General features: G+C 30.6%; 1 protein-coding gene across 1 annotated transcript; it reads left to right on the forward strand.

Annotated features, from left to right (window-relative positions):
• Positions 1–27,591, forward strand: LOC134687568 (M-phase phosphoprotein 8-like). The gene is made up of 15 exons (XM_063547966.1): positions 1–190; positions 5,171–5,332; positions 5,931–6,395; positions 8,760–8,796; positions 9,166–9,732; positions 10,348–10,409; positions 14,762–14,801; positions 17,442–17,573; positions 18,208–18,305; positions 19,441–19,527; positions 20,792–20,946; positions 21,307–21,458; positions 22,077–22,204; positions 22,935–23,021; positions 24,075–27,591. The coding sequence occupies exons 1-15, from the start codon at positions 32–34 to the stop codon at positions 24,120–24,122; spliced, it is 2,379 nt and encodes a 792-aa protein (XP_063404036.1). The 5' UTR covers positions 1–31; the 3' UTR covers positions 24,123–27,591.

Consider the following 27,591-nt stretch of genomic DNA (forward strand, 5'->3'; position numbering starts at 1 on the left):
AAATGTCAACTTGAGATGTGTGAATGAAAACATGGCGGATCCAGAAGGAGTGACGGATGAAATGGAGAAGAAGATGGAACCAGAGAATTTTACTGGAGCCGCTGTGAATATAAAAGAAGAAAATAAACCAGAAGAACCTACAGATGATTTGTACGAAGTTGAACGCATAGTTGGAACTTCAAAAGTGCATGTAAGTTTTGTTGAAAAACTCGTCCTACATTTCATTATCAGTCAAAATGCAAGCTGTTCAGACAGAAATGTAATTGATCTATGCATTAGTTGTTACAAATTATTACTATAAATGAATTGCGCTAACATTTTTAAGAAATTCAAAATAAAGATGTGCTTTGAAGAAACCACTTTTAAAATACAAACAAAGAAGACTACATTAGTGTTTTGACAGGTGCCCTAGAAAAATGGTTCATTGGGTCAGACTAGAACATTGACGTATCATAACACGATTATCAATAAAGAAAGATAATACTTGTAACTGAACTAAGAATCAGAACAAGATTAGATACAACAGTTGTTTACAAACATCACTGCTATTATTATGTGAATAATTCACATGTTCTGTTGTCTTTGACTGGTCTTCAGCTTTCACCTTAAAAGGTCAAACTTATCTTTCAATGCTTGACAATATCATGGAAACAGATTTTGCTTTATGAAAAATAAGTGAGATGTTGTGGGACGTATTTCTCGATTTATCCTTTTCTTGACATGCTGACTATTTTAATTCGATGCAATCAACAGTCAGGGGTACTACTTGTACAAGTGTATTTTATTTACTTGAAGAAGTAAAAAAAAATATACATATATAAGTAAATAAATAATGTTTAAATAATCTCCCCTCCATTTTCTCAAAAATTTACTTGTATAAGTAAATTTTTCTTACAATCCAACAAAAATCCTCAAGTTTTGAGATGTAAAATCATGCCTTTAATGATTTTTCCCAGGTTTGCTCAAATTTTTTAATTAAAGTTCAATGTTTCATCTCATTAGTTCAACAAAGAAACTGATTGCGCAAAGATCTTAAGTATTTGCGCAAGGCCTTCAAAAATTGCTCCTTGGGGGCTTGTAAATGAGCAGTGTTCTGAAGATAACAGACAAATGGGATTTTCATTGTCCATGAAATTGCACTGAAATGATTAGTAAAGACATCTGCAAAGAGCAGATAATTTAAAATTCTATTAGAGCAAAGAAATCCAAAGATTTCAATAAAAGAAGATAGGATGACTTTTTTACTTCTACAAGTAAAAAAATCTGAATGTCTAAGGGACATAACTCAGCCAATATTGTTTTTTACCTATACAAGTAAATAAAATTCACTTGTATAAGTATCATACAAATTTACCTATATGTGTATATTTAATTTTACTTCTTCAAGTAAATAAAATACACTTGTACAAGTAGTACCCCTGACTGATCAACGCGTGGTACCTGTACGTTTAGTTCCAATTCTTCATTGGTAAAAATTCGATTATGACTTCAATTTTCTTACTTTCATCTGAAATCCCTATTGTCACTAAAGTAGAAATAGCACAATCTTTTTCCAGGTCTTTCGAACAGAATGATTGGGATTATCTACATATCGTCTTAAAATCATTAGAGAAAGGGATTGCACCACCAAATCTTGTGCAATACAATATTTATCCACTCTCAGTGTTAAATTCAAAATGCCCTGGGAACCTCTTGTTTTAAATTTGTAAATTTTACTGTCTCAAGTATATAGATGTTGTAAATCACTCAATGCAGTGGTAGAACCTAAATTTTTACGTTACAGGGGCAGTATATAATTTTGCAATTTTCAGCTTTTTAATTTTGATTTGCTGTGCTGATGACAAACAGGAAACAATTGATCCTAACACATTCTACCATGTACTTGAATGAAGGCTGGCTGTGATAAAAATTACAATATTTTTAAAAAAGAAAAAAATTATCAAACTAAGTAGCGGTATACTGATTTTATTGAAAACAACCATGTATTTTATTCTAGCTTTACTTACATGTAGAGATCATGATTTGTCAATTTCATGTTTACTCTACAAATTTCAAACCTACATGCATCTTGTATTAAAAATAAATATGGGAAAGGCGATATATATGAAAAGTGAAATATCTGTATTTTGGGATAAAAGGGGAAGACAAGTTTTGTGGGGGTATCTGCTTAAATAAGGGATCCACAAGCAGACTACTACATGAAGTTATATAATTCTAGGTATTCACAGGAGTGCTACTGGTATGAAATAACGATAGGTCACCGTACAACCTTCAACAATGAGCACAGCCTATACTGCATAGTCAGCTATTAAGGCCCTGAAATGACAATGTAAAACAATCCAAAAGAGAAAACTAAAGGCCTTATTTATATAAAATAAATGAACGAAAAACAAATGTGTACGCATAAACAAACGACAACCAGGCTTCTGACTTGGGACAGGAACTTACATACATAATGTGGCAGGCTTAAACATTTTAGAAGGATCCCAACCCTCCCCTAACCTTGGACAGTGGTATAACTGTACCATAATGTAAATTTGTGTACTGTCAGATCTATTTGCCTTACAAATGTAAATATGAATGATCCTGGGTGGTTTATATCTAATGGTGTCATAGATTTTAACAGCAGGGAAAATTTATCAATGGGTTATGCAGCAAAGCAACAAATAATAGTTATTGTGTGTTTGGTTTGAGTCTGAGACAATACCCAAGGTGGTAAAAAAATTAGTATATAAACAGGGCTGCAGAGCTGAGCCGCTCACAACCCTTTTCTTCCAGTTGATAATTTTGTACATTCTATGTCGCTTTTGGAAACCATAGAAACATTTGTGGTATATTCATAGGCAGATCCAGGGGGGGGATTTGTTTGATTATATAGGGAATCAGTGCAGCATGACTGGAGCGGCCCCCCCTTAGGTCAGTCAGCAGGGCCCACCTTAGGAAAAGTTCTGGATCCGCCACTTATATTTCAGATCCAAGCTACATGTAGGTACATGTACTTAAAAAATATATATACAAATTTAATATTGGAAAACGTCATGTACAGTCACTGCTGTAGGAGGAGTACTGTGTTAAATAATATAAAACAATAGGTTTTTTTAACATAGTTTTATAAGTTTAATACAAATAGTGGAGCAAGGAATGAAATTTCAACACAAAATAATTGTACATGAATTTCTTGTGGAAATTTGTTTATTCTGTTTTGGGTTGATTTTTTTAATGAAAGTTAACTTCTCCATTAAAGTTGAGGTCATTCTTTGACCATCCCAAGTAAAAACACTGTCCACTTTTATGTTATCAGACAATGATATTGTGTTTCATTAAATGTTGATATCTGACGCCAATAATACCACAACTTGTCAGCCTAACCCTAAAAAATTTAAAGGTCTTTGTGCAGAGTGACTAAGAATAAATATACCGTTAAGGACAGGTAATGCGCCATTCATGTAAATCTTTACTGTAAACTACATATATATATCTAGGTAAAAGTGTGTAATCCTACCAGGTGTGAAAACTATATGAGGTGGAAGGTCGCTGACCCTCCTGTGTGGGCGAAGATATTTATATCATTCCAGTACAGGGCCCATTAGGGAGGATGTGGGCTCTCCAGACTCCACTTATAAATAAATATAAAAAATCATCAAATTCAATTATTGTTTACCTTTTGCATAGGTTTTACTTCATACAGATGTAAGTTACTAGGAAACTCAATAATTGGACAATGGTTTCCTAATACTGATTTTACTGTAGGTTTAACCAGTTGAGTGAACATGATGAAAAGGTACCAGTGTAAAAATCCAATAATTTGTCCTTAATAGGATATAGGGAAAGTTCATTTTATCTAGCTGAATGGTCAATCAGCAGATCAGTGACTGACCTCAATATTTGATGTGGATCTAATATTAGCATCATAATAAGGAAGAGTTCAATACACTTTCTGGCTTGGAATTTTGACTTTCGTCCAATATTTTCTAGTCTACATACTGTATGCACAAAAGAACATTAGAGCTAAAACCCAGAGTAAACTAAACATGTACAGTACATGTACAACCAATTCATATGCATACACCTACATTTACATGTTTATTATAATCTCTCTAATTAAAAACTATGTGTACTGGCATGGTGTTTGTAAGAGGGCAAATTACAATGACATTAATGATATTTTACCCATGAGGCCTAGATATATATATATCTATCAGTCTATGTGTGTGACAACTCTGTGACAGACATTCTCCATTGGATAACCTAGGGTTATACAACTAGACTTATACTGAAAATTTATATATTTTATTAAGTAGATGTAATACCGTACTTGTGTTCAGCTAAAAAGTATGATTGTTTTAAACTTGCATTGTATACACAGTTACACTGTAGAAAGCAAAAAGGACAATTTTAATTCTGTATCTTATACATTAAACACATGTAAATTGGTCGATGAACATGACGAAACCAAAGAAACCAGTTCACAAAAAATGCTTATACATGTATATGGTTTTTGCACTTAAGAACAAAATTCATGTCTATAATTACTTTTTATCACAAAAATATGCTTTGAACATGCATTTATACATGTATAACTTTATTAAATAACTAAATTGTTTACAAAAATACATAAAGATTAGATTTAAACAATTAAACTAAACATTTAAACTGGGGATAAAGGTATTGGTTTTACAGGTATGTAATGTTATGTAATAATTGACACATAATTGATGACCTGTACTTGACCTGTCAATAAATGTCATTACCAACAGAGGGACTGTATCAGAATTTATTTTGAGCTCATTCAATGTGGAATTAAATCTTTACATTGTGTAGGTTTGTTTCATGCATCTAAATGACTATCCTTCAAGATCTGATGGTGAATTCAGAAAAATTTTGAGACCCTCTTCCCCCCTAGATTCATAATAAAACACTTCATGTTCTTGGCAAAATAAAAGCCAATTCCTTCCTGTACTCATGAAACTTGTATACTATTCTTCTTAAATATACTCTACTGGGTAGACACTACATATTTTGAGTTTGTCTTGGTGTAAATGAATCTACATATCAATAAATGTTCATTTTCCCTGCAAAATTGTGAGTCTATCAACATGATAAACTGGAAAATATGAAAGAAAAATGGGTAGTTACAATTTTTATTGCATCTAAATATATTTATTACCAGGGTGTGATTCAGTACAAAGTTCGATGGAAGGGATACGGACCAATGGATGACACATGGGAACCAATAGAGAACCTACAGAGTTGTCTAGACGTTGTGGAAGCCTTTAACTTAAAGAAGAGAGAAATGCAGAAGAAGAGAGCAGAGGAACGACAGAAGAGAAAGGTAATCCTCATTTACTTAAAATTTGGTATGATCTCAAATATTCTCACATCACTAATCATTTTGATGGCCCAGGTAGCTGAACTTCCTGTTCATGGAAGAATTACTAATTTACCGGTATTTCAAGGGCAAAAATTGCTGATTTTTCCGCAATTAAAATGGCAGAGCCCAAAGGACGGCAGAACAAAAAGGCACATGTGTCAATAAAAACGAGCTGGCGCTACACCCTGTTCAACCTTAGCTAGAACACTGATGAGGAAGGGCTACATGTACATGTGTGTGTCTTTTTTTAAAAGAAAAATAATATAATAAACTGTATTATTAGCCTTTTATATTTTCCTTTGTTTAGGACATTTAAACCAATCATATTATTTTGGTGTACACATTTGAAAATATTACCAGAATGCATTAGAATCTGAAACGGTCAACTGTGCTTATAAATTCACCAACTTAGGTCAAATTGAAAAAAAAATGGTAGCCTATTTAACTTAGCTTATTATGTATAACTCAATTTAATGTTATTAAATTTTGAAACAAAATAATAGTACAAATGTATATGTATGTATAAAAAATGTGATTGTTTTTATGATTTATTTTGTAGGCAATGATGGAAGGTACAGTTGTTTCAGAAGATGATTCTTCACAAGATGGACCATTAACTGAATCACAGGGAGGTCTTAAAGATACTTTCTGGAAGGACTTAGAAGAGGGACGGGTCAATCTGTTTGACACTGACATGTATTCAAGGGTCAAAGGTGGTGGTCGTGGACCAAGACAAGAAAGCAAAACTAAACAAACAAACGACAATGACACTTCTTTTGGAAATGAAAGAAAATCAAGTTCTAAAAGGAATAAAAGTATTTCTAAGGAAAACTCACTAAAAGAAAGCAATAAGAAAAAACACAGTTCTGTTAGAAATAGAAACCGTAACACTAAAAGTAAAAGGTACGCGATAAAAAAAGAACCAGAAGGAAATGACATGGAGGCTTTCAGCTGCTCGTCATCTGATGATTACACAGATGATAAAGGAATTGATGTTCATGATGTTTGGCATAAAACTTTAAAGGTCAGTATCTGTTGATGTTCATGATGTTTGGCATAAAACTTTAAAGGTCAGTAACTGTTGATGTTCATGATGTTTGGCATAAAACTTTAAAGGTCAGTAACTGTTGATGTTCATGATGTTTGGCATAAAACTTTAAAGGTCAGTAACTGTTGATGTTCATGATGTTTGGCATAAAACTTTAAAGGTCAGTATCTGTTGATGTTCATGATGTTTGGCATAAAACTTTAAAGGTCAGTATCTGTTGATGTTCATGATGTTTGGCATAAAACTTTAAAGGTCAGTAACTGTTGATGTTCATGATGTTTGGCATAAAACTTTAAAGGTCAGTAACTGTTGATGTTCATGATGTTTGGCATAAAACTTTAAAGGTCAGTATCTGTTGATGTTCATGATGTTTGGCATAAAACTTTAAAGGTCAGTAACTGTTGATGTTCATGATGTTTGGCATAAAACTTTAAAGGTCAGTAACTGTTGATGTTCATGATGTTTGGCATAAAACTTTAAAGGTCAGTATCTGTTGATGTTCATGATGTTTGGCATAAAACTTTAAAGGTCAGTAACTGTTGATGTTCATGATGTTTGGCATAAAACTTTAAAGGTCAGTATCTGTTGATGTTCATGATGTTTGGCATAAAACTTTAAAGGTCAGTATCTGTTGATGTTCGTGATGTTTGGCATAAAACTTTAAAGGTCAGTAACTGTTAATGTTCAGCATGAAATGCAAAATAGATAACTTTCGAGTTCGATGCATTTCCGTCAAAAACTCTGGTTTTAGTGAACGTCATTTGTGCGTTTAGGGGCGTCGTCACTTCCATTCCAATGTTGAGCGAGTATTTGGAAAACTGAAATTCTATATTGTACAAATTATTTGACAAATTGAATTTTCAAAATTGACAATCAGCATTGCTGTCATTAGGGAATTGTCATTAAGTACCTACAGAACAACCATTATTTCTAGTTTATTCTGCACAATGACGATCACTAAGACGCTTAATGAACGTAAATAGTGCAGGGATACAGGCGACCCCCTCTATCTTGTAAATGACGTCATGAAGGCATGTATAATTGTCAATTGACGAGTTTTTCCAGTGACGGATGAACTCAAAAGTGGTAAACTAGCCCTACATGTACATCCAGAATATTTATTTTCTAGCACTAATAAATGTTGATTTTGGGATGCATGTAAAACACAGATTTTATTTCGTGAATTTTTATCAACAATAATGATCGTCGGAATTTAATTGCAGTTATGGAGTCTGCTGCCATCTTTTTTGGTAAATGACTAAATCATTGGGCAAGATTTTTTTTATCAAGGCCAATTCTTTGACTCTTTTTACTTACTTTAATGTAATAAACAACACATTTTTATTTTGATATCTAATATATGGATTAGTGGGCTCAAGCATAACATAAATAATATGTTGCTTCAGTGGACATGTTTTATATGAAAAAAATTAATAGTTTCATTAATTTTCTCAGTGAATGCTGTTGGTTTCAAATATGATTTGCATTGAAATTTCTGGATAAAAGGTATATGGTGTTGTTTTTTTGTTTGGTGACCAAAAAAATACCTAACACACACTTTACACATCATAACACAAAAGTATAAAAGAATCGCGGTTCTCTGAAATGTGAATATAATGATATCAGAATATATAAATGATTCATATTGAGACATATTTGTACATTCTCTTAAAAGTATATACATATAAAAAAGATGTGGTATGAAAGCCAATGAGACAACTATCCACAAAAGACCAAAATGACACAAACATTAACAACTATAGGTCACCGTACGGCCTTCAACAATGAACAAAGCCCATACCGCATAGTCAGCTGTAAAAGGCCCAGATAAGACATAAGTGTAAAACAATTCAAACGAGAAAACTAACGGCCTTATTTATGTAAAAAAATGAACGAAAAACAAATATGTAAGACATGTTTATTTGACTCACAATAATTAATATATATGAATAAACAATTTGAACATGTGATAAAAAGCCAACAATGTGCAAGATAGGCACATAAATGTAGAACAACAAAAATTGAGAAGTGCTCTTCCCTCACTAAAATAGCGCCCTGCCTTCCACTAGCACACTGCCCCTTTCAACTTCTAGATTTATCACTGACTTATTATACATACATTGATTAATATTTTAAATGATTATCACTTGAAAAAGTCTGTGAGTTAGAACCCCAATGCAAATTGCCAATGAACCAATAGTATTCATAGAAATAATACAGTTTTTATGTGTATATATGCATGCTTATTTAGCAATGTCATAGATATCGTGAACTTATATTAATATTGATTAAGTAAAGTGTTCACGTATGTATATATGATATAATATTTATGTTTTGTAGATCAACTTGATATCTGTTACAGACAATTCACAAAACAGTAAGTTTTAAACGTGTTGCTATTTCACGATCATCCTTAACCAAAAAATGTTAACTTACATTGTATAACCTGCAAAGATACAATTTTAGTAAAATATGTGAATATTTTTTTATTTTAAAAATTATTTTTCGATAGCCTAATTGAAACGCAAAATGAAAAACTCATAAAAGAATATAACTTAACATTAGCAGCTTGGAATATTTAAGTGTACTACGTTGTTTTACTTTATGCATGAACATATAATTTGTAATTATTACCCCAGACTTGTTGTGCCCCTTATTTAGCCTTTTAAAACACTTTCATGTATTTCTTAAAAATGTTCGCAATAAGATGGAATCAAGGTATATGTATATTTTGTATTAATTTCAGAAACAGAAGGAAATAGTTCTTCTTCTCATCACAGATCAGACAAACATAAAAGTGACAAGTATACTAGTGTGAAATCAAGGACTGTTCATAAAACAGAGGACAAAAATAAGAAACACACAATTACAGGTTTATCATCCAAAAGTAAGAAAGATCCAGTGGAAAATATTAAAAAAGAAATTGACAACCCAGCCAGTCCGCTTAAGTCTTATTTATCAGGGGAGAGTACTCCACCTCGAAAAATTTCTGTGGAATCGCCATGTTCCAGTTCTTTAGACAGTTTTACAGATAAATTAGTAGATGAGTTCTCAGAGACATCCGGTACGAAACGGAAATATAGTTCTGATTTAAATACACTAAGTGAAATGAGTGAACGACCATGTAAACAACAGCGAAAGGATTCTGTGGACAGTGGACTGGGTAGTTGTAAAAGTATGTGTAGTGATTCTTCAGACAGACACAAACTGTGGAGAAAACCTATAGTAGAATTATTCACAGCTCCGTTAGATGATATTCTTAGTGGATCTATTTTACCATTTCTACCAGAGACTACTAAAGCCCAAGAAAGAGGTAAGAACTTTTTTTTTTAACTATTATTGCATCATTTTTATTTGACAAAAATTTAATGGCTTAATGTCAAATTCAGATCTATACATGTATTTTGTTTATAATCAACAATCAGAAAAAAAGAACATTATAAAAGTTCTCCATGATAACTGAAACAAACATGCAAGTTTAATTCAACACGGTTACATAAAAAACACATATTGAATTCACCCTGGCCTTTATCATTGAACTTAAAAAAATTGATATATTAAACATAGAAAATAACATATGGGAATTCCCTAAATTGAAAAAAAACCCGAAATTTATACATGTATATACAAAATGTATGGTAACTTGGTAAGATCATATTTTTTCGTATGTCATATGAATTTGTACTATGCAGTGATGCTTTTTCAATGTGAAAAGTGACATCACAATGCATTCTTAATAGTATGAAAACCCACGAGAGGAGGATACTGAACATGCTGAATGTCCAAATTGCATTCAGCTGGTCTGGGCAAGTTTCAATGTGAGATCATTCTGTATAAAATAATGGCACATTACAAAATACAGTTACATGGTTTTGAAATAAAGACTTAAACAAGTATATATTGTATGCATGTCTTTGTAACTTTTCAGGTGCTGATAGTTTTGATATTGAGCTTGATGATGTGGATTTAGACCAGTTAGACCAAGAACAGGTATGTGCACTGACAAATATTGGATTAACTTCATGTGTACATTAGATATACAGATCTATAATATAAAGTTTGAGAAATCTATAGTACGACAGGCCAAACCTGTACAAAAATCAGTGCTTTGCATTATTAGAGGGATAACTTTCAGAACTCTAAATATCTAAGAATAATTTCCAAAATATATTTACACAGCAAAGTTCAATAAAACATCCTTGTTTTCAAGCCTTTAATAATGTAATGTCTACTTAGATGTCGGAAGATGTGGTGTGAGTGCCAATGAGACAACTCTCCATCCAAATAACAAAAAAAGTAAACCCTTATAGGTCAATGTACGGCCTTGGCTCTGGTTGGTGAAACCCTTGGGCTCTACCAGTCCACCTGCTGAGTTTCATTGTATCAACCCAGTTCATGTGGTAGCAATAACATTAAGGATACCAAATTGTATTCACTTTTTAACGGCTTTAAGTCTAATTATAATAAAACTTGGGTCTTGGTTTCCTCATATTTTATGATTTTCCAAAGTTTAACATGACATAAATGCCTTATACCTTATATATATATAAATACATCTATTGTTAAGTTCACTGTTTCATAATTAATTAGGGTGTGTTGCTTTTGTGGTTGAAAAAGACATTTCATGTACACAACAATAATAAATGGCAAGATCCCTTTAAGGGCTGCAATTTATACTGTGCTGGACTTCATGGTCGAAGCGATCACTTCATTTCAATTTGAATATAGATATATCTGAATACAGTTCATCTTTACAACACTTGTGATTTGAAAAAAAATGAATACAAAATGTACTTTAAAAGAATATGTGAAAAATCTTTATTAGAATTTTGTTACCTTGATTTACATAAAATTAATGAATTGTGTCATTTTTTCATCAGGTGAATGTTAAACTTCTATACGAAATGTATGAACAAATTATACTGCATGGAATCAACATATATATTTTTTTCATATCAGTAATGAATCTAGTCTGTTAAATGTTTTTATACATAAATTTGCATTTTGAGGAAGAAAAAAGACACAAATAGATTAATTTGATCATTTTGATTAACAATGATTAACATTCTTTTGTACACGCATTATTTGCCAAATAAAGAGATGTTGACGACATAGATATAAGCATTATGGAAAAGCTACATCATTCATTATTACTGATTAGAAGAGATTGAATGACTTTTATTGGTTTATTGATTTGTATGAATATAGGTCATTGGTCTAGAGAATATTGACCTAAGATCTATATTCTTATATCTTTGACCTATATCAGAAAGATATCTTTGCCTTTTTGCGTCAATGATTTTGTAATCCAATAGTCTACATTTTTCTGTAGAATTACCATGATATGAATTCTTTATAAAATGTCAAGATGGTTCTCAATTTGTATAATAATAAATAATAACATATGAAAGTAACATACATTAAGTACACTTAAGGCTATAAGAATTTCTAGTCAGAAAGAATTGCACAACAAATTAAACCTTACACAATTCTGTTGTGAAATATTTGTCACTGAACCTTAATCAATAATCACACAACAGTAAATCAATTATGAGTTTTAGAATCTTTCAATAAGTCTTATATTTGTGTATTTCTGTTATAATAATAATATAACTACATCAATCTTAGTCCTTAGACATATAGATATTCTGTGGTTTTAAGGAAGATAGTTTTAGTCTGACAGTATCAGATCTAGTGAGAATCACACACTCCGATGAGTTATATATGTGCTGACATTATTGAACTAACGTAGAACTAGACCTATTGTACTTTCTATTAACTTCCTGTTTAAGCTTGATTTACGTTATGTTTAATTCGGCATACTGATTATATATGAAATATATTTATATGTATATAGCCAATCCTTGATGATCAAATACCAATTAAATTTTATGGTTGGCTGTTTTTTTAGACTTGTATAAAAGCTGATTGATTTAGTTTGTATATTCTGAGAAGGAGTTTAATTGATAATTGTAAATGAGGAGACATGTACACTTACATGACACATGTGCATAGAAAAATGGATTCTTACCAAATAGAGAACAATATATTATACATTATTGGAAAATACTTCTTGGGGTCACATTCACAGCAATCAATATTTATACATAAGGCATACATTTAATAAATATATAAACATAATAAAAGGAATACATGTGAAAACAAATAGTAGCATTTCAAACAGTTATAACTAAAATGGGTTCCATACTTGTATTTTAGGAATAAGAGCTGATGAATAAAAAGAATTATATCTTATGGTCATTTACCCCTCACCGTACATCCATATACAATGTATCATATTGAAAGATAAATATAAATATTTTACAGATGATAGGGATAACTTATTGAAAGATGCCCAGCAAGTCTGCCCCATCACTCTATAAACTATGGATGAGGAAATAAAGAATGATGGCGGAAACCCCCTTTAAAACCCTCTTTGTAATTGTGCAATTCTGCAGTTGTATGGAAAATTGATTGAAAAGGTCTCCCGCAGACATTGATCAGCAGACTGGAGTATAAAATCAATACTTCTTCTTTCATGATTGTACTCTTAAATAACGGGAGTTTTACTAGCATAGGGCAAAAATCAATCTATGTAGAACAAGGCTTATTCTGAAACTATGATAAATGTGAAAGGTTTCAATAGAAGGCTGATTTTATCATGGGTAATGGGGGTCTTGGTATTTCCGTTAAATGTCATTTAGTAATAAAATTGTGTTCATCAATATCAAATCGTTGCAGGTTAGACATATGTTTGAGAAAAATCCAAAGAGTTTTTGACAAATGATTTAAGAGTCTTGAGATTTGCAGAATCAATGAATAATCTCAAGAAATTGTTTTTGAAAAGCCGTATTTCGTTACCAGGTACATAAAGTTTGAATAGTGCTTAAGTAGCTGATCGATATTGTACTGTTAACATCTAATGTTGGTCATTAATCGTGTAGCAGTGGCTTATCAGATGTAATTTCTAACTTGTAATTGACAAAAACATCAGACAAGTTAATCAATATCGCCTCCAGGTCAAAAAGGTCAATGGGATGGTACAAAATGATTTGGAAATGACCCCCTGCAGCCAAATCAATATTGTATTCTCAAAATATAAACATTTAATTGATTAGCTAAGAAGATTGACTTTCAAACATACAAAATAAATGGTAATTTGCTTGATTTTATGAAATATTTGGCATTAAGGCAAGCTTTTGATCTTGAAGATTAAATTTTATTTTTTTGTTCAATAAGTATCAATTAGATATGTCAGCCTAAAGTAATAAAATTTGATATGTGGGTGCAATTGTAAATCCATGGGAAATATAAATTCTATGAAAAATTAGAAAATGAAATATTTATATCGAAGGAGTACATAGCTCAAGTTTCAGACCAATTATTGCTTAGTTAAGTATAAAAAAACCGATATGTCGTATGATTGCCAATGAGACAACTGTTTAAAAGAGACAAAATGACAAAAAAAACTTGACTACAGGTCACTGTATTGCCTTCAATAATGAGCAAATCCCATACCTTAGTTATATCAAGTAAATGATTAGAAGCTAGAATTTATTAATCTGTGTCAAAATATCATTTATTCATATATATCGTATATGCGATATATTTAGTAGCTTGTATATTTAATTTTGTAAAAATAATTTCATTTAAAGAAATTTAATCTTCTGAGTGGCAGATCAGGGGGGAAAAGTGAGGGGAGATAACTGTCCTCTTTTCAACGCTTTAATTATTGTATCCATCATTTTATACTTGAAGAAAAATTCCAAACATGTAAAAGGTACATGTATAATGTATATATCCTTTTAAGTCAACATCAAACAAAAAACTAAGGAAAAATCATGAAATTAATCATGATAATAGTATTAAAAGCACAAAAAACAGTTTTTTATGCCCCACCTAAGATAGTAGAGGGGCATTATGTTTTCTGGTCTGTGCGTCCGTTCGTCCATCTGTCCCACTTCAGGTTAAAGTTTTCGGTCAATGGTAGTTTTTGATGAAGTTGAAGTCCAATTGACTTCAAACTTGGTACACATGTTCCCTATGATATGATCTTTCTAATTTTAATGCCAAATGAGAGATTTTACCCGAATTTCACAGTCCACTGAACATAGAAAATGATAGTGCAAGTGGGGCATTCGTGTACTGAGGACACATTCTTGTTAATTTTGAAATTATAAATGCTATAATTCCTTGTACTTTTCACAAGACAATTTCATAAAATGCACTACCTGTTTGTGACATATGATACAGGATGTTACAGGTATGCTTTAAAACATGTATAAAAAAAATCTATATTATGAAAATTTGTTTAATTTTGTTTATCTTGTGTTTTTTTACAGGTGTGTGAGAAGACAACAGATGGACCAGAAATAACAGATGGTTTGTACTTAATAATAAGTACAGAAATAAATTACAGAAATAAATAATATATACTGTAAACCAACTTATTTTTGCGGATACTTTATTTCTCGTTTTACCCTTTCTTGACCACTTCGCAGCTATTTAATTTTGCTCTTATCTGTTTTACTTGATAAAGTTTATTAAGGAAAGATCAAAAGATTGACATATTTGCGACGATTTATATTCGTGTTATTTTTCTAGTCTCGAAAATAAATTGCTCGCGAAAGTAAGTTGGTTTACAATATACCTTTTATAAAGTGGCATATCCAGGGAGAAAGGAGGGGTTCAGGGGGGTGAACTACCAATACATTTGAATGGGGAAATATGATTGGAACCCCCCTTTTATCTTTGGTTAGGAACCCCCTTTTGAATGGCTGAATAACCCCTGTTATAGATTGCATTGTTTACTTGGTGACATTTTTTCACTTTATATATTTTAATAAAATTCTAAATCATATCATAAGAAGAACAAAATGCATTATAGATTAATTTGTTGAAACAAGTGCTATTTATTTGTATCTTTTCATTCAACAGTTCAACAAGGTCTAAAGTGTTATTAAAAAACAATGAACCATCGTAAATGAAAAAGTTAAGACATAAAACTATGCTTGAAACACGTGTGTCACTCAAACAAGTTCAAACTAGTCTCTCTTATCAATTAATTACCTATATTAAAGTCAAAGAATAATTAAAGTTTTAAATCAAAGATTTTTCTTGCTTTTGAACATTTTTCGTCACAACAACAGCTTTCTTTTCTAATCTATCTTCAGAAAGGGAGGAGAAGTCAAAGGTTTGCTTCACACACATGCGTTGCAAAGTGGTAAATAAATTCTGTATGTCTCATTTAGCGGAAGCCATTTGACCATATCATTTTGTTGAACAATTCAATCAACACCTTTATTAATTAGTACTGGGATAAAATGCAATCGGCTGTATATATTTCTTTCACCAAATTCTTTCGCAAATGACGAATGTTTATCGCCACAATTATTATTTTTTCGCAAATTGCGAAAATGGCGATCACCAGCGGAAACCCTGGTACAGACCCTGAATGCCCAAAAATAAAAACAATTATCCTGTCAATCATGTCAATTTTATACAGTAATATAGAGAAATCATTTTTTATTAAAAAGGGGGTACAAAATGCATCATAGTGAACAATCTTATAGAGTTGTTAAGAGAATTAATTCACTAGTTTATAAGAAGTCTGTCATTGCCTGTGAGTAGGTTATTGTAAACCCTATTGAGTAAAAATGACAACACACTCGTTTATAAGTTTAATTGAATACAACAAAAATCAATTTGATCAATTTATAAAACAGGAAGTGACAATGCCCTTATTGAATGATCGATCAAGGTTATAAGAAAATCTTTTATGCCATTACTTTAAAAAGAAGAAAACATATTGTTAAGGCAAATTTTTTTAATATTAACTTTGTTTATTTATCTCAAGGCTGTTCCATTAAAACATACTTGATACCAAATAAATGCACTTTGCAAATGTACATGATGTAGTAACCTATATATATGCAATTTTAGAATATCACTTTCAGTTTTTCTTTAACATGTTTAATATACAAAAACATATTTGACACCGACCCCTGGTTAAAATTTTGAAGTTTTTTCATGGAATATCCCCTCTGACAGCACTTCATAAATGCCATATGAATAGATTATTTGGGTAAAATAGTATTTTAGTCTTATTGTCTTGTCCAACCCTGATGATATTCTCTACTATGTTTTTCATAAAAAATTACCATTATTTTTCTACATCCTAACAAATACAAGTAAAAACAGAACCGTTATCAATGGTTATGGTCTCGATCTTGTTTGAAAAATTATCTCTTCTTTTTTGCTCAGTGCAATCCTGAAAAATTTGATCAATAATTAAACATGCCAAAATAGTTTATGCATGATCTTATTATTTATCCAAGTTGTTATGTTAATCAAATTTCATTCACTGGTTTAAAGTTGCCTTATGTTTGTTTAAGTAGAAGATTCTAATGCAATTATTTTGTAACAATTGTTCTGATTGGATGACAGCAAGCGTAAAATTCTCTATCTCCTTGTCTGTAACTAAGGAAGCCGACATTTTGAATTTCGGAATGAATTGACATGTTATTTCTACAATAATAAACGAAAAACTCACTTGTTGCGCCTAAAAATATTCTTTTTATCAAATTTTATTACATTCTGAAGCGGCACAGAAGCCTGAAAACGCCCGGTTTTTATGTTTGACGCCGGAAGCATACCTATGACGTCACCTAGTGTAGGGACCAAATAAGATAACATCTTTTCGCGGAATTTTCTTTAATGAAGATTTTATACTGAAATAATGATTGAAATTTATTTATAAACTTGTTTTGCATTAGAATAGAGATAACTGTATTGTATTTGAAGCTTTTCGGACGTCCATCGGTAGTTTTACTGTCGCAAATACCCGTTTACCTGTCTCCGCTCTGCGTCGCCATGTAAACTAAATTTGCGACAGTAAAACTACCGATGGACGTCCTTAAAGCTTCAAATACAATACAGTTATCTCTTAAATGTACAGACATCCCATTCTATTTATAGCTTTGTGGGTAAATGTGATGGTTAAATGTGTTGATTTTCTTGCAGATAAATTCCGGCAGGCTGTGATGGAAGGAGATTATGATTTGGTACGACGAGCCCTGGACAGTAGTAAGAAGTTTGGTGTAGAAGATGCTGACGATATGGGAATTACATTACTGATGTACTCGGCTCAAAATGGTAAAATTTACTGATACAATTTTGTGAAAATTATTTAAAAAGCGAAAAACCTGAATGTATTGCTGAAATACTCAAAAATAAGTGAAAACTGTTGGAATACAGAGATTTTGAAATGTTGGTCTAAGATTTGAAATGGTTAAGAAGAAGAAATAAAGCTAAGAGAGTTGATGGATGTAAATGATAGAGTAGAATAATGAAATACTAAAACAAAGCCATTATGTGAAAAGAACAGTGCTTTTATTGCTGCTTAATAATATCTGCCATTTGCACATCAAATATGAAACTTTCTGACGTAATACACTTAAATTCAAAACAGTGAAAATATTAAAATCAGTTGTCTGTATTGATTGATGCTGCATCAGTGCCGATGTAAGGGCTTTTTAACAACCAATTAAAACAGGACATTATATTAAATAAAACTTCTCTTAAGAATAACTTGCCTTTAGTTCCAAACAACTATGGTAAATCCTAGTTGTAATTTGTTTTCTGGTAGACAGTTGCATATCATATTTTCATTCCTCCACCAATAAAAGCTAAATGCCATGATATAGCACAAAAGTACTGAAAGTGGCGTTTAACACCAATCAATTAATCATATTGTGCTGAAAATAAAATGTGTTTGACTTTTTTGCAGGTTATGATGATATTGTAGAGTTACTTGTAAATAACAAAGCAAATGTGAATGCTCAGATGAAGAATGGTACATCATCGTTAATGTTAGCTTGTGAACACGTAAGATTTGATATTAACTTTCTTGACTGTAACCACAAGTTTCAGATATTTTCAAATAAATTTGAAATAATGTTGATTCATCTTTATCATGTTTATTGTGTGTGCCAATCTTCATGGATTACCAAAAATTGTAATTTCGTAGATATTTCATTTTGTGTTTCAATTATACCCACACAAATTGGTATCTTACAAATAATAGTACATCCACAGTATTTATAGTAATAACAAGTATAAGATTATATTACTGGTTTTAATTTTAAATTCTTGCAGATTTTGGTATATAGATTGATTAGTTTGAAATGGGCCCAATCAAAGGTTTTGTTGTTTGAGATCTGTCCAATCATAGGTTTTGTATAACTCCTATGACATTAATAGATAAGCATCTTTAACATTAAGATGGGCCTAACAATAGAATCCATCTGCATAGTAAATAGAGAAACATTAGCCCTGATTATTTTCTATTACTTTACACATTTATTCAACTTAATAACAAACATTTACTGCATTAAGTAATATTGCTCCAGTTAACAGCAAATAGAAAGAAAAATAACAATGAACCAAATCTGTGGTAATTTTTTAAGTAGAAAACTACGCCCACATTTATAAGATCTGATGTTCTTCAATTATTAATGAAATCCCATACCCAATTCATTATTAACATTTAGACAGAAAAGTTAATGAAATTAATTGATATTCATATTTTGTAGTTTGTGTGGGTTAATATCAGATTTTTGATAAATTTCCTTTTTGGAGGAAAATGGGATCTGATACATTGCATAATATCTACAATTACATAACTAATCAATAACTGCATAGTAACAAGAGAAATTTCACACCAGCAACATACTGTTTTATTGTTCTTACACAAAAATTAATTTCTCTGCTTAAAATTAATAAATTTATAACATCTTACAATGCTTGCTTTTGTCATCAAACATAGACATGATAAATGATAAATAACTATGATAAAGTTTAGCCAATGTCATTAAGTTTTTTGAAAATTTGGGCCAAATTTTATTCATCCCAGGTTGAACAAGGATGAAGTGTTATTCACACCAATCAGATTGCATGAGTTTTGCTGCATAAGCAATTAAAGTTATTATAGAAAGGTTGACAAATCTATTTGTATTTTTAGGCCCACATTTGTACAGTTGCACTGATGGTTGAATTAGGAGCTAATATAAACCTTGTACAGAACACAGGAGAAACTGCTCTCATGAAGGTAACATTAACAAAAAAGTTGATAAATTAATATATATTGCTACTTTGTTCTGGAAAGCGGTTGACGGCTAATACATTTCAGTGTGTGATATACCAGTCCTTGCAGTCATACAGATTTTTAGCATGATAATTAGTACAGGAATTTGTGCCCTCTGTCATAATACTTCACTCGGTACTCAGTTTACAAAACTTGTGCTCAAAACATCAAATCCCAAATCCAACAATTTAATACTGTAAATTCAAAAATTATTGGCTGCATGTATTGTTGTGATTTTCAATTTGCAATATTGAGAAAAATCCTGTTTAATTCATATAATTTTTTTTTAAATGCAATTTTAAATTGTGATTTATTTTTCAAGATATTTTGGTTCGATACAGCCTCTGAGGTAAACACATGATGTGCTAAATTTAAATACTTTGCCTATAAAACAGAAAAAAGCTTTTAAACCCAAACAGATGTTTTCACGCTGAAATTTGTAAAGTGTTCCCAAGTTCATGGTATTTCATGGCAGTATCCAAAATCATGATGAGCAATATCACAAAAACAACACTCTAAACTAGGATGTGTTATTATCTGCCCTTGCTGCTGTATTGCGTGACCTTTGGATTCTTTTTTTAGAAAGAAAACTAGAAGTAAACATTTATAAAATGTGTACTTCTGAAAAATGCTTGTAATAATCTAGCATCTATCAAAACTTTTGTAATTATGCAAAATGATTTTACTTTCACGAAAGACTTATTGAAAGGTGGTCTATATTTCATCGCTGGGTTTCTTAAATGACTTTTTTGGCTAAAAATACTTTTTGACACCAATGGTCTGGGAGGAAGGAAATCTTTGGTATTATGAAATAGCATATAGTTAGACCAATCAAAATGTGTGAAATAAAACATATTACTAAATTGCCAATGTCCATTGTTTGCAAAGTTTGCTACCAAAATGTTGTATGAAAACTTGAAAATCATTGTAGAATGGCTTTTGGAAAAATAATTTTACATTTCTTTATTTCTGTGAAAATAGTTTAAGTTCTTGGATTATCCAGAAATGTCAAAGTTTTTATTTCACTGCTATTTTGAAAAATGTTTCAAATTCACATACAACATTTTGGAAGCATGCATTTTGCAAAATGTTCAAAGCCTGTTTGTGAGATATTTTTTTCTTGAAAATTTTGTAATTTACAACATTTTAGAAGCCCGGTGATGATTTACTGTAATAAAAAAGGCTGAATATGAATCATATTAGATAATTTCCATCTCTTGTTTTACAGGCTGTTAGGAGAGGACATAAACAGATAGTAAGATTTTTATTAGAAAATGGTGCTAACTTCTCTGAGCAGAACAGCTCAGGATATACTGCTTTATCTTATGCCAAAATGATGAGGTTAACAGAAATTGAAGACATAATAGTGGATCATATAAACAGGTACGATTTTAGTGGAAGAAAGGTATTAAATCGATCTCATAGAAAAAATATGAGTATTTAACCCTTTGGGTATTTAGTTGAATTGTCTCTGAATAACTATTCTGATGTCATGCAACCCGCCCATACATTTTTTTCTGGAATAGACCTTAACATAATTATTGCTGGCTTGAATAAGGAAAGAAAAAGCATCACTTAATTTGGAAATGATGTAATATTGTGTCAGTATAACATATCTGTATTCAGTAAAAAATCCAAAAATGCTGAAATAATTTATTACTTAGTGTTTGAATGAAGACATGTAGATGTATGAATAAAGAAATAAGTTTTTATCCTTTAACAATGTATGTTTATTTTTTGTAGGCTGACAGCAGAATTTGACAAGCAAGTACAAGTAACCCTCAACAACACAGCCAAAATAACTAGTGCTTTATTCCCTCTACAGTGCTTCCCTTTATCAGATGGAGAAAAGTTTGTTGTTAATTTTAAACATGAACTACAGACTAATACTCCAGGTAAGATAAATTGTTTGATTTTCCTGGTCAGTAAAATGCAAGTTACTTTATTTAAATAGATATAAGAAAATGTGGTATTAGTGCAAATGAGACAACTCTCCATTCAAGTAACAATTTTTAAAAGAAACCATTATAGGTCAAAGTACAGTCTTCAACATGGAGCCTTGGCTCACACTGAACAGCAAGATATAAATGGTCCCAAAAAGGGCTTGTATAAAACAATTCAAACAGGAGAACCAAAAGTCTAATCTATATAAATGTGAGAAACAAGAAACATTTATAAACCACATTAACAAACGACAACTACTGAAACATCAGGTTCAGCATTTGTATTTTGTTTTGGTAGAAGTTTTGGTTTCATAAAGGTTTATTTCTCAAAGTGGAAGATGGAAGAATAGATTTAGGATAAGGTTGTAATCTATCATGATAATTGAAGGATTTCCTCGACGATAAGGAAGTCCAGCTAATTTTCTTGCAAGAATGAAATCATAAAAGTAAATGATTTCATGCAAAAAATGTTAGTTCATTTCAAATTATTGCACAGTGAAAAATGTTTGAAAGCATAGTTAATATACAAATAAATATACAACAATTTAATCAAATAATTATATTTTGTAGGAGTTGGTTACTTGTTATTTGTTGCTCATGCCAGGATAACTGCTCAGGATATTAAATGTCGACTCTATGGACCATGTGCTGTAAAGACTGTTACATTAAACGGAGTCCCACAACCGCCTCTTACAGAGGTAAGTGTAATGGAAATTATTTGAATTTTGGCCATTTTGAAAAATACAGTCAAACCTCCTTTAAAAACCACAAGTATTAGCAAAAACATGTATTATAAGACCATTTATTTTAGATCCCTCTGTAGTGCATTACATAAAAATTGAACCTGTATTAAATGACCACCTGTCTTAAGCGACAACTTTTTTGCTCTCCCTTATAAAGGGACAAAGACATTTTTACTATTTTATTAGAAAACAAATATTTTTGAAAATACAAAAAAATAATTTGTATACTGGTTAACGTATTGATTTCTAAATGATACACTGTCACAAACTAGTGACTCGCAGGAGAGGCTAGAAGACATATTAAAATTTCTTAAAGATAAAATGGGTTATCAATAGGTTTTTGTTTGATTTTGTTATATTATATTCAAGGAATGACTTAACAAATTTCTGTCTATGAAGAACTAACATCAGAAATGTGGTGTGCACTGAAACGGGTTATTTAAAAGTGTGCACCATATTTTTTGGAGGTTATTGCAAAAAGATAGAACACATATTGTCATCTTTTCTTATAATTCTATTCTAAATTCCATATTTCAGGAGTAAATTATAGAAAAAAAAACCACTTTGTTGACATCACAGTTACATGACACAATTATGTTCATAAATGAGTTTGATAGACAAAAACTTTCATCCAATCAGAAGACCTGTCATACCCAAAATTAAATTATTTAAACATACATTGTAGGAAGCCAACTTTGTGTTATCATGCTGCCCACTGCAGAGTGGAAATAATGAGATAATTATAGAGACAGTACCATGTCCAACTTCTAAGGTAAGTTACTTGAATGTATTGCTTCTGTGTGGACTGGGGATAAATGGATAAGTTATAAAGACATGTATTGTCAAAATGTGCATCTGGCGCAGGAAGATTGGTAACGTTGATGTTATTATAGAACAAAAATGATGGGGGATATAAAACAGAAGATGTGGTATGATTGCCAATGAGACAACTCTCCACAAGACACAAAAATGACACAGAATTTAACCACTATATGTCACTGTACAGCCTTCAACAATGAGCCAAGCCCATACCACATAGTCAGCTATAAAAAGGCCCTGAATCACAAATGTAAAACAATAATTCAATAGAGAAAACTAAAGGCCTAATTTATGTACAAATAATGAATAAACAATATTTTTAACACATGAACAAACAACAACCACTGAATTACAGACTCCTGACTTGGGACATGCACAAACATAAATAATGTGGCGGAGTGACACATTTTAGCAGGATCCCAACCCTCCCCTAACCTGGGACAGTGGTATAACAGTAAAACATAAGAACGAACTATAAAAATCTGTTGAAAAAGGCTCAACTCATAAGATGGATAAAAATACAATATCTACCCATAACACAAAATCAGTACATGTACAGCAAAAAATTCACAAAAATTCATAGTTTGAATAGTTCTCAGACACATTCTCCTTATATCTAAAATAACTTGTTATCTAGTCTACCTTTTGGTGTTATACTGCTTGAGATAAAAATGGGAGGGTTGAACTTTAGTGACAAAAAAACAGTCTCGTTTGAAACCTACTTTTTAACCTGTCAGATCTGTGCTTGATTTTGCTTTTTAATCTTTTAAAAAATTTAGGTGTTGATTGCAAATCCTTGGTACTCATTTACATTTTTTGTTGATCAAAGGTATTAACAGCCTGACACAGGATCATAGACCTCATTTTCAAGTAAAGAACCTTTGTTGACCTTGACATCCCTTTCTTGTTGTTTATTTTGACATTTTTTGCTGTCTCATTGAAATATATTACACATTGAACACTGTTTGCAAAATTGTTAAAATGTTTTTGTTTTCTGTCATTTCAGGCCAAACTTGTGATAAGTGCTTACAAAGCTCAGCTGTTGGAAATGTAATAAAATTCAAGGTCACAAAAGACATAAAGTTTGAAGTTATGATCTCATTTCTATGATCTCATACCAGATGATATACCAAGAGTCAACAACATCAGCTAAACAATGAAGACAGGAAACCAGTTCATTGTTTACAAACACTATTCATAAATTATTCAAAAAGCCTGCTGTGTATTTCTATGTTAAACCACAATATGAATAATTTTGGTATTACATCTAAAAATTGAAAATATTGTTATTCTTTCAATGTATTTTTTGTAATTGAAATTAGATTAATTTTTTATATCTGAAAAATAGTTAATATAGTAAACAGGTCATAAAGCTTATAAGATGTTAGAATGTCTGTGTGTTTCTTGTGGGATTATGTGTATAAAAAACATCTTATAAGAAGTTTGAAGGTTAAACAAGAATATCTGGGTGTTTGTTGTGGGATTATATGTTTAAAAAACAATCAATGTAAATATGGGTTATGTATCATTGTACGTTAAATGCATATTTTGACATTTTTTTTTCTCGTGCTAAATATCATGTTGAAATTGAAAGTGTTTGTTATTAGAAAGATAAATATAATATAAAGATGTAAAGTAGGATGTAAATACAGTGTAATTCACTATAAATGTATAAAGAAAACTAGAATGATAAGACACTGCCATTAAATGGTTACTATCCGATAGGGATTCAAATTGTGCTATTTCTTAGACTAGCTTATTCTTGCCTCTGTAAAAAAACTCCCAGTAAATGTGGTTAATATGTTGTTTCTTTGTAATATAGCTGTATAAAAAGTGGAATGACTGTTAACAGACGTGAATGGTATCTTAAAATGAAAGTCACTTTGAATCTGCATATTTTTGGAGATATTAATTTGCGAATATATTATGGGGAAAATAATCAGAGGATCTATATGTTTGTCACTTGTTGACAGCTAAAAAGGATATTTAGGAGAAGAAAGATTACTTAACATATCAAGAAAGTAAAACCTACTATTATAATGCTTTATTATGACAATAATATGTAAATACTGTTCATTTTGGTATTGTAACATATAATGTCTCGCGGTTCATTAGACACGGTATTGATGCGAGACTGAAGGCCGCTTCTTTATAATTATGGTTCAATTTAATATTGTCACAAACATAATCATAATCATGATTGTCACAAACATAATCCTAATTATGATCGGTAAAGTTACATTAAAATCATTATAGTGTATCAATTGTTGAAAATATTTTCGTGTATTTTATACATTATTTGAAAATTTATAAATCTGAAGAAGCTGAATGTCAAATTACTTTGAATTGTTTACAGAAAACTAACTTGTATTGGAACATACAATTTAATGTTCATTTTATTGAAACAATCAAGATTAATTGTTGAAAAGGAAGTGTCATATATTTTATATTAAATCTTGAAATAAGCATATAAAAGAGTTTTTTGTTAAAATATTGTTAACACCCATTCAATAGATTGTTAAAAGACCTCATGTTATGATATTATAAGATATTGTTTATTACAAAAGGCAGCTTAAAAGAAAGCCATCAACATAATTAATAATTCCATTTGTAGTTAACTCAGATAGATAGTTAGGAAATTGTAGTGGATGTTAAATTGTCGAAAAGAGAATTGAAAAATTTCTTTGGTATTTCTGTTAAATTTTTATATGCAGTGAATTCCTCATTAGTAATGTACTGTTTTTCTGTGGTCAAAAAAATAATTTATCATTTTTGTTTACCCAAGGTCAGTACCCAAGGTCAGTACCCAAGGTCAGTACATACACATAAAGGTCAAAATATTTTGTCCATTAACATATTTCATATTATCTAAATTTGGTCATTCCATAAAACTGCTGTTGGTACTATCAATTTTGCACATTCAAAATTTTAACACATTATTAGTAAACAATAAATGTATGTCCTTTTTTTTTAATTTATTTATGCTGAGTTTGTCTGATATGACAGTTTGTTAATAGTATAAATATTGTACATAAAATAAACCAGTGTTATAGATATAAAATATATGGGCTATACTTAATTGTGGAGTTATTGATTAAAGAATCCCGGTAAATGATGTTTCTTCAGGGTAACACAGGCATTATAAAAATGTACATATTTTGGCTTTGTAGGTTGTATGTATACAATGTTAACATGATGTAAGCTAAAATACTGTTTGATCTGATTGTACGTTCACACTTGCTTACAGTAAATGGTGATAAGTGCAGAATACATCATGGTTAAAATGTAAAATATTTAAGGTAATTGTTGCTGTTGTCTTCATAAGGAAAAAAATCAAAGCCTTTGTTTCTCTTTGGTTGTTGATTTAATGGAAAAATAGTTTGCAATATTTTTGATTTACCTGAACTCATTAATCATGGTGCTTTATATAATTGCTCTATATTTACTTTTTGTTTATGATTTGAAATTTTATTACTTGTTACTTTAATATCAATGTCGTAAATTTAAAGAAAATGGAAATGGACTTTATAATTTGATTTAAACAATAGTTTAACACACAGGATAGTGATACAATCATTGAATTTCAACAAATCTATTAGAAACAAAATGGAAAGAAAATTGAATTTCGAAATTTTACTTAAGAATTCAAATATTTTTCCAAATTATGAAGAAAGTTTTATAAATTCAGAAAAAGTTTATTCTTAAATAAAAGTTTCATCTACCTATCAGAATATTGAAGTCCATTTCCCTTCTACCTGTTATTAATGTGATATAGGTTATATATAGATAACCAATTAGTACAATCTAGTCAGTCATAGATGTATGTCTTTATTTCTCATTTTGTTATGTGACAAGTTACAATTTTAGAGAACTGCTGTTTATTTCAGAAGTTAAAAAATTATCTGTCATTTCGTTCATTGTACACGAAATATGAGAAAAATGTTGCTTCAATTGCAAAAATATACATTAATTATAATTTTCAGAAAGACTAAGGAATAAGATATTTCATTGATATGTACAGAAATGCAAGGGATAATACATCACAAGTATTTATATTCTCGTAAGTTTTTGTTTGTAAGAAATGCAAATTCTTTTAAAACTTTAATATAAAAAGAGGCATTTTATATTGTGATGGCATTATTATTTAAGAACACAAAAATACTGTTATCTGAAATACTTCGTAGGTAAATTAAAATGAACTCATTTAGAATTTATACTTCTTTTTAGTGTTTATGTTTTTTGACAAAATACTTTTACAAGTAATAAAATAACTGTTTTTGAAATGAGGACTAAGTTTAATTTTGCACTGGGGTCCCCACATAAACATTAATGGTCTTATTTTCCCAATTAACCTGTATGGATTATCCTTAATGAAGGCTTGCTTATTGTTGTGCGGTTGCATGCTTGTAATGTCAGCTTTTCATATAGACAGTTAAGATTCATAACTAATGAACCATTATTCATTATTTTTGTTATGTTGTATTATTTTTATGTTAACATTAGAATAAAACATGTTTATTTTT

Source organism: Mytilus trossulus, chromosome 10 (assembly GCF_036588685.1).
Source record: "Mytilus trossulus isolate FHL-02 chromosome 10, PNRI_Mtr1.1.1.hap1, whole genome shotgun sequence".
NCBI classification, from domain to species: domain Eukaryota; kingdom Metazoa; phylum Mollusca; class Bivalvia; order Mytilida; family Mytilidae; genus Mytilus; species Mytilus trossulus.